The sequence below is a fragment of the Cryptomeria japonica genome, chromosome 3 (assembly GCF_030272615.1).
Source record: "Cryptomeria japonica chromosome 3, Sugi_1.0, whole genome shotgun sequence".
Lineage (NCBI taxonomy): Eukaryota > Viridiplantae > Streptophyta > Pinopsida > Cupressales > Cupressaceae > Cryptomeria > Cryptomeria japonica.
Window position 1 is genome coordinate 58679980 of NC_081407.1, and position 9633 is coordinate 58689612.

At 35.2% G+C, this 9633-nt stretch overlaps 1 protein-coding gene across 1 annotated transcript; it reads left to right on the forward strand.

Moving 5' to 3' along the window:
* The first annotated feature begins 550 nt into the window (after positions 1-550).
* LOC131873952 (uncharacterized) lies at positions 551-1249 on the forward strand. Its single transcript, XM_059217136.1, has 2 exons — positions 551-778; positions 878-1249. Exons 1-2 carry the CDS (start codon positions 551-553, stop codon positions 1247-1249), a joined length of 600 nt encoding a protein of 199 aa, XP_059073119.1.
* Positions 1250-9633: the final 8384 nt, after the last annotated feature.

Consider the following 9633-nt stretch of genomic DNA (forward strand, 5'->3'; position numbering starts at 1 on the left):
CCCCCTCTCAGTGGTGCATTGTGTCTAACAATTGGTATCAGAGCCTAGGTTCCCGATTGATAAGATTTCTCTAGCTTGGGTAGATTCTGGCTTAAGGATACAAATGGTCTATTTAGTATAAAACCCTGCTCTTGTGTTTAATGGTTCAAACTATTCTATTTGGAGTCATAGAATGGAAGTCTACCTGTCCTCCTTAGGGTTTGATGTTTGGATGCTAGTTGTAAATGGTCACCCTAGTCTAGTCAGTCCTCCCATCAGTGTTGATGTAGAAAGAAGAAACCGGTGCAATGAAGAAGCAATGAAGGCCATATTCAGTGGACTATCTAGTGATGTTACTTTGTAGGTGGGTAAGTGTAGATTTGTAAAAAATTTGTGGGATAGATTAAAGAAGCTATATGGGAATGAGCCTGCAACTACAGGATTAGTTTGTGAAAACAAGAAATTAAATACAACAAATATATGTGTAAGTATTGAAGGCAGATCAGTTAGCTATTGTAGTAGTGATGATGAGGAAACTCATCTCCTCATGGCACAAGAGATAGAAAGTGAGATGCACACATCTCAAAGTTATAATGCAGATGAATCTCATCGGCAAGATCTATTTGAGAGTGATGAAGAAGATGAAGAAGAAGTTGAGGGAGAATTTGATCTAGAAGGTGAATTCCTAAATGCCCTTGATGAACTGAAAAATGTTAGAAATGAATTTAAAAATTATAAGAAAATAGTTCATGAAGAATGTAGCCAGTTGAGAAATTGCCTTGAAGAATCCAACGAAAAGGTTAGTTTATTGACCACTCAACTAGAAGAGGCAAAAATAATGGTTGGTGATTTGAAATTAGTCTTGTAAGCCAAAGAGAAAAGGTGTGAGGAGGTACAGGAAGAAGTGAAGATAAAAGAAAAAGAATTTCACAAGCTAAAAGAAGATATGGAGAATCTAAGGAAAGAATACAAGATGTTCAAGAATGCTTCTATTGTGGAACAAAACTGGTTGGTCAATAGTATTCAAGAATTAGAGCAAGCTATTTCTAATTTGAAAGCACAAGTTAATGATGCTAGAAAGATGAATGAAGAACCAAAATTAGATGTTGATGATAACAGGTTTAGGTGCAAGGAGTTAAAACAAGAAGTGGAGACTAAAAGTAAAATGGAGAAACTCACATTAGAGATTGAAAAGTGCCAGGAAGAGCTCAAATTGAGAAACAAATATAATGGTGGCACTGAAGCATTGGGTAAGATGTTAAGCCAATAGAATAACTCCAAGGATGTCAGTGGATTGGGATGTGGTAATAGTGAATTCTCCACAAGAAATAATTTCCCACACAAGGACATTCAGTTTGTCTCCTTGAATGGAAAAGGCAAGGAACAAACCTTTACAATTAGATATGCTCCAAGGAAGAAGATTGATCTAACTACAATTTGTTAGGTCTTGAAGGCACCTGAGAGGGTGGGGGGGTGAATCAGTTGTCCAATAAACACAAACCAAAACTAACTTAACCAAACTTAATGCTTAATACCGGTAAACCAAACTTTAATGATGGTAGACAGTTTAATAGTTAATTGCAATATCGGTAAAGTTTAATGAATGAAACAAAAAGACAAATAACATACACAACACATAACACAGTTATTTGTATGTGGAAACCCTATAAGGGAAAAAACCACAGTGGGAAACCTTACCCACAATCAGATGATACTACTGCAGATAGTATGTGTGTACAATATGGAGTCTGCACATGCAGAAAGGCCAACTGCCTAGAGCTCATTACTCAAAATAACATCTTCATATGTTGGATCAGTACTGGTTAAGCTCTGATTTGCCTTCTTCAAACCTTCCTTCAATCTTGAATGATGTCTATGTGTATAGCTCTACTTATATTTTCATATACCTTATTACAATCCTTTTCCACACTTCCACACAATCTCATAAATGAGATCTTACATATATATCAGAACCTAAGACCAAATGAGTAGGTTGGCTCAGTAAGATATTACAATAAAATCAATTACAAATGAATCAATATGTGATGCATGATGTCAGCTCAATGCATTTACAATAATAATAAATCATCTTCATGATGTGCCATGTTGATCTGGAATAGATAAGCTTGTCGGTGCATATCCTGGACCTATTTGCTGGTAACAACAAATATGCAAACCCGATTAGACCAATCAACAAATCACCAAGACCAAGTGTCCAAATGATGTCTTTGACATAACCAAGTAATATCTATATGATAACAAATCATCCTTAGTGTCAGTGAACAATATAATCCTACCGGTGAACCAGATACTGGTGACTGTGCATAAGTCACTGAACATGTCGGTGAACATAACCAAAGATCTCTAAGTGTTCTCAAGTGTTGACAAGTGTTGACATCAATAACAAAACCATATCAACATATCCAAAATACAAACAATCTCCCCCTTTGGAATTGATGGCAACACAAGATGGAAAAACCATCTAAGTGTCAAAGCAAAAATGCCAAAAACCAAAAACCAACAATCTCCCAAAGAGATCATTAACCAGAAATCAAAATACATAATATCTCTCCCCCTAGGAATAATCTCTCCCCAAAAGATAAAGTGTTTTTCCATAGATATCTCTCCCCCTTTGACATCAAATGCCAAAGCAATACAAAACCAAATACAATTAGTTCAAAGAACTTATCACAAAATACCAATTGATCAATTTATCCAACTACTCTCCCTGAGAAGTAGCTCTCCTCATCAAAACCAGAAAAAAGATTTCTTTGTTAATTCTGCCGATTGATGACAATCATCAACTGTCTAAGTTTCTACCGGTGAGGGTATAACTCCAAGCTGCTTTCTTACATATTCAAAAGTTTCCATAGGAAAAGGTTTAGTAAATATATCTGCAATCTACTCTTTAGTATTTACATAAACCAATTTCACTTCTTGTGCTTCAACAATCTCTTTCAGAAAATTGAATTTGATAAAAACATGTTTAGTTTTTGAGTGAAATACCAGATTCTTGGATATATCAATTGCTACCATATTATCACAATAAATCATTATAGGTTCCTTGCATTTTACCATTATGTCCTTCAACATTTTTTTAATCCATAATACCTGTGTACAATTAGTTGCTGCTGCAACATATTCTAATTTTGTTGTTGATAGTGATGTGAAACTTTGTTTCTTGCTCAACCAAGAGATTAATTTGCTACCAAGAAAGAATTCTCTGCTGGTGGTTCTTTTACTTGTCATCTACATCTCCTGCCCAATTTTCATCTGTGTATGCACACAAAACAAAATTTTCATCTCTAGGATACCATAAACCAAGATGTTTTGTGCCTTGTAGATACCAGAAAATCCTTTTCACTGCTGATTCATGATTTTCCTTAGGATTACTCTAAAATATTGAAACAATACATACTGCATTCATAATATAAGGTCTTGTTTGTGTCAAATACAATAAACCTCCTATCATAGACTTGTACCTAGTCAGATTACCAGGTGTTGATTCATCCTTCAAGGATAGCTTATCAGTTGTAGTCATAGGTGTGCTTACCAGTTTAGAGTTTTCCATGCTAAATTTATTAAGTAATTCCTTCAAGTACTCTGATTGATTTATGAATATACCTTTATCAGTCTATTAAATCTGCAATCCTAAAAAGAATTTTATCTCTCCAATCATAGACATTTCAAATTCCTCACGCATCTTATTAGAAAAGTCTTTACACAATCCATCTTCTCCTCCAAAGTTATATAAAAAAAAACTTCAATAACCAAGATGTCATCATTAGTTACTTTGTAATATAGATTGTTGTCAGCATTACCTTTAGTGAAACCAATCTTCACAAGATATTTGTCCAATCTAGCATACCAAGCTCTAGGAGCTTGCTTTAGTCCATATAAAGCTTTCCTTAACTTGCAAACCATATCTTTGTCATCTGTCAATGAAAATCCATTAGGTTGTTCAATGTAAACTTCTTCTTCAAGATCACCATTCAGAAATGCACATTTAACATCCATTTGATATACTTTATAGTTCTTGTGTGCTGCAAAAGTTAAGAATAATCTAACTGCCTCAATTCTAGCTATCGGTGCAAAGGTTTCATTGTAATCAATTCCTTCTTTCTGTGAATATCCCTTACACACTAATCTTGCTTTGTTTCTGATTACCTTACCATCTTCATTAAGTTTATTTTTGAATACCCATTTAGTTCCAATTACATTTTTGTCTTTAGGCCGGGGAACTAATGTCCATGTGTTATTCTTTTCAATTTGTTCCAATTCATCTTCCATAGTTTTAATCCAGTGTTTATCTTCACATGCCTCATTAATAGTTGCTGGTATAATTTGAGAAATAAGACATACCTCTTCATTTGTCAGTCTTCCTCTAGTCATAACTCCTTGATAATTGTTCCCAATTATCTGATTTTCAGAGTGATTCAATATTACATACTGGGGTGTTTTTACTTGTTGTTCTTCAGTCACTCTGTAATTCTTAGATGATGTCGGTGTGACTGGATCAACATTTTGTACTGGTGTGCTCATAGTAGGTTCATTTGTGATTATCTCAACTATTGGTTCAGAGTCTATAGACCTTCTAAACTATTCATCAATCTTCACATTTTCACTTTCAATGATTTTCTACAATCTCTTATTAAAACATCTATATGCCTTGCTCTTAGATGAATAACCAAGAAATATTCCTTCATCACTTCTAGGATCAAATTTGCCAATATACTCATCTCTTCTAATATAACATTTACTTCCAAATATCATGAAAAATTTAAGAGTAGGAGTATTACCAAACCATAGTTCATGAGGGGTCTTACCGATTTCTCTTTTGATGTGAACTCTGTTGAATTTATAAACAACTGTATTGACTACTTCTCTCCAATACACATGAGGTAGGTTTTCTTATGATATCATGCTTCTATCTGCATACAAAATAGTTATGTTCTTTCTTTCCACAACTCTATTCTACTGGGGTGTCCGAGGTGCTGATAATTCCATTCACTTCACAGAATGTATTAAATTCCTTAGATGTGAACTATCTTTTAATTCTATTCACTTCACAGAATGTATTAAATTCCTTAGATATGAATTCACCTCCTTGATCTGATCTCAAGCATTTGATTTTCTTACCAGTTTCATTCTCTACCATGACCTTGAATAGTTTGAACTTGCCAAAAGCTTCTGATTTCTTCGTGAGAAAAGTAACCCAACACATTCTAGAATAGTTATCAATGATTAGCATAAAATATCTATCTCCTTGTAAACTTCTAGTTCTTGCTGGACCACATAAATCAGTATGAATTAAGTCAAGAACATTATTGGATTTTTTTGGTATACTCTTAACAGATGCTCTAACTTGCTTTCCAAATTGACATTCCTTACATACCAGATTGTGAGGCTTAATAATCTTAGGTAAATCTCTTACTGCCTTAGTTGTACTGATTTTCACAATGCAATCAAAATTGACATGACACAGTCTCTTATGCCATAACCAACTTTCATCAATATGTGCAATCAAGCATGTCTTCTCATTGTTATTCAAATGAAAGATATTACCTCTAGTTTGATTATCGGTTGCAATTTCTTAACCAGTTCTATTCATGATTTTGCATTTACCATTCTTGAATTGTAATTGAAATCCCTTTTCAACTAATTGACCAACACTCAAAAGATTATGCTTCAAACCTTCAACAAAGTAAACATTATCAGTATTATGCTTACCATCAAAAGATATAGTGCCTTTTTCTCTGATCAAACAAGCTTTGTCATCTCCAAATATTACTAGACCTCCATTGTATTCCTGAAAGGTTAAGAATTTACTCTTATTACCAATCATATTATGTGAACATCCGGAATCAATAATCCATTCATCCTTATCTTCAATTTTAGCTGCCAGGACCTGCTCTACCGATTGAATAGTAGGTGTCGGTTTATCTTCTGTTATAGCAAAAAAAGCCCATCCATTGTCTGTCAATTCCTTATCAAAATCATCAGTAACTCCTTCATCAGCATAGTAACATGATTTGTCTCTATTCTTCTTAAATTTGTACCTTTGATATTCAGGGTTAGGCTTGCATGTTATTTTAGCTTCTTCTTTTAATCTTGCATGTCTATCGGGACACCTAGAAGCCATATGACCAATCTTATTGCAGTTAAAACATTTGAATGGTGCTTTACCTTCATACTTACTTCCAACTGGACCTTTAGGCATTTTCCTTGCAAATAGTGCTTCAAGCTCTTCCAGTTCTTCATTCTCCTTTCTAATTTCTTCAAGATCTCTTACATAAAAGGCTTTCCAATCAGATTTCTCAGATGATGATGATGATGCTGCAGATGATGATGATGCTTTGAAAGCTAAATATGTCTTAATAGTAGCAATAGGACCAAATTCCTCAAGTTCAAAAGATGAAAGTTTTCCAACCAAAGTGTCTCTAGATATTGATGTATTAGGCATTGTTCTCAATTCATTTATAGCAGTAACTTTCATTTTATATGCCAGTGGAAAAGCTCTTAAAACTTTAGAAACAATTTCATCTTCACATAAGGTTCCTCCACAACATTGTATACCCAAAACAATTTCATTGACTCTTTCCATAAAAGCATAAATCCTTTCATCTTCTTCCATTTTCAGATTTTCATACCTGACCCAGAAGCATTCCGGTTTTGCAATTTTGACTATGGTATCACCTTCATTCAATGTCTCCAATTTATCCCAAATAGCTTTAGCAGTAGATCTATCTGATAATCCCATGATTTGCTAATCTAACAATGCGCTCAAAAGTGCTTCTCTTGCTTTGCAATCATTTTCCTCATCTTTAGCCAAGGTTGGTGGAATAGGTTGACCTTGAGTAGGAAAATCATAGCCATTCTTTGTAACATCCCATATGTCCTTTCGAATGCAATTTAGATGTGTCTCCATCCTGATCTTCCATATGCTATAGTTGGTTCCATCAAGCTTCAGACTATCCTTCCTAAAATAGTTAGTAGACATTGGATCTCCTCAAGTTGTTAAACTTCTGCAAAAATAGGACTAAGCTCTAATACCAATTGTTAGGTCCCAGATGAAATTGGAGGGGGGGGGGGTGAATCATTTGTCCAATAAATACAAACTAAAAATAACTTAACCAAACTTAATTCTTAATACCGGTAAACCAAACTTTAATATTAGTAGATAGTTTAACAATTAACTGCAGTATCGGTAAAGTTTAATGGATGAAACAGAAAGACAAATAACATACACAACACATAACATAGTTATTTATATGTGGAAACCTTGTAAGGGGAAAAACCATGATGGGAAACCTTACCCACAATTAGATGATACTACTACAAATAATATGTGTGTACAATATGGAGTTTGCACATGCAGAAAGGCCAACTGCCTAGAGCTCACTGCTCAATCACAAAATGGGAGTCACACTGACTACAATTGGATGGTTAAATCCAATGATAATGTACTGCTCAAAATAATATCTTCATATGCTAGATTCAGTATTGGTTAAGCTCTGATTTTCCTTCTTTAAACCTTCCTTCAATCTTGAATGATGTCTGTGTGTATAGCTCTACTTATATTCGCATATACCTTATTGGAATCCTTTTCCATACTTCCACACAATATCATAAATGAGATCTTACATATATACCAAAACCTAAGACCAAATGAGTAGGTCGACTCACTAAGATATTACAATAAAATTAATTACAAATGAATCAATATGTGATGCATGATGTTGGCTCAATGCATTTACAATAATAATAAATCATATTCATGATGTGTCATGCTGATTTGGAATAGATAAGCTTTCCGGTGCATATCCTGGACCTATTTACCGGTAACAACAAGTACACAAACTCGATTAGACCAATGAGAAAATCACCAAGACTAAGGGTCCAAATGATGTCTTCAACATAACCAAGTAATCATCAGATGATAACAGATCATCCTTAGTGCTGGTGAACAATATAATCCTGCCGGTGAACCAGATAGCGGTGACTATGCATAAGTCATTAAACATGTCGGTGAACATAACCAAAGATCTCTAAGTGTTCTCAAGTGTTGACAAGTGTTGACATCAATGACAAAACCATATCAACATATCCAAAATACCAACACAATCAGTGATAATATGAACAGAAAGATGGGTGCAAAAAGGAGGAACACTACAGATCTCAAAGCAAAAGGGAAGCTAGGAGAAGATAGCTTTACCAAAGGAACGAATACAAGAAGACAACCTAGAAGACCTCCCACCGGTAGAAGACAAAGAAATGTTGTTGCCACCAAGAAAAGACAAGTGTAGAAGAAGAAGGGATCAGATGGAATATCTGGAGAGCATGAACAACTCAGGATCCATCCCTGGAGAAGCAGAAAGGTAGATGCCAGACCAGTAAGATCACCTCATGTTTGGCAAAATAAATTTGTAAGTAATAAGTCTTCCTTCCTCGGTTACCATTTTCATGCAAATAACACTGCCATAAGGTAGATGAATGCAAAATGAATTCTAGGAATAGACAGTATGTGCTTCCTAGAAACAATAATATCATCTATTGGAAGTGTAATGGCCTTAGCCATAAAAGTCATAACTGCAGAAGGATGAACTTGCAGTCACATGACTACCGGTGTAGTAGCTATGCTCAACATAAAAAATGGATATAGAGCATATGAGAGACAAAATGTTGCATGGAACAAAAGTAGAAGAGTTTTTGTTCCTATAAGTTCAAGTGGTCCACCAGTTCCGATAGCAGGATACTATGGGATAACCAAAAGAAGATAGTCTAACCAACTTGTTAAAAGGTTCCCCAATCATGATATTGGCATGGATGATGTGTGCTACTATAGCACTACTTCTAGTTATGCAGCAAAGTCTAGAAATTAAAGGACACACCAATAGAAGAAGGAAAGACTTGCTCCCAAGACTGAAAATGGGAAGAAGAGTGAGACCAAGTAGGAATGGAGGAAGAAGCAAGAGGATGCAACCATGGACTGGCAATGTGAATTTAATGCACATGTGATATATCCTAAGGCTTGAAGGAGATGCAGGACCTTAGGGGGAGTAATACACTAAACTTATCATCCACCCCCTCAGTGAAGGAGGAGACATGGAAGAACAAGATGCTATCGGTATGAAGGATGAAAATGAGAAGATAAGTGTGTGTAGTGGTTGTCTTGGCTACACACCTATAGATCAGAGTTGGATCACTACTGCATGTGTCATTAGATGGAGATTAAAAATTGGAATCATATGCAAAGTGACATAGGATGTTAGGAGTTATAGGAAGGTGCTTTGATAGTGGTGATGGACCAGTACAGGAAACTGGTATGTGTAGAATGTTACCATCATGAATGATAACAGGTACTTGCAGGTTATGTATTACAATGAGGTTGGAGATCATTGCATTAGCCCCAATAACATGGAATGGTAAGTTATATCTCAAGTGGTGTTGATGAATACCTAGATGCCATATGTTGGTTCGGTTGTTGATCATGTAGGTGTTGGCATATGGACACTCCAATGAGACATTGTGTGTGATTGAAGGTTTTGTCATTGATGGCAACCTTGCAATCCTATGGCACTAGAAAAGCATTCCTTAGGCAACCTTGCAATCCTATGGCACCGACAAAGCATTACTCAAGCAACCTTGCAATCC

Coding starts and splice junctions, on each gene's coding strand:
- LOC131873952 (XM_059217136.1), top strand. CDS start 551: ATGCACACATCTCAAAGTTATAATGCAGATGAATCTCATCGGCAAGAT. Junction 779..877: donor TTGAAGAATCCAACGAAAAG/GTTAGTTTATTG, acceptor GAGGAGGTACAG/GAAGAAGTGAAGATAAAAGA.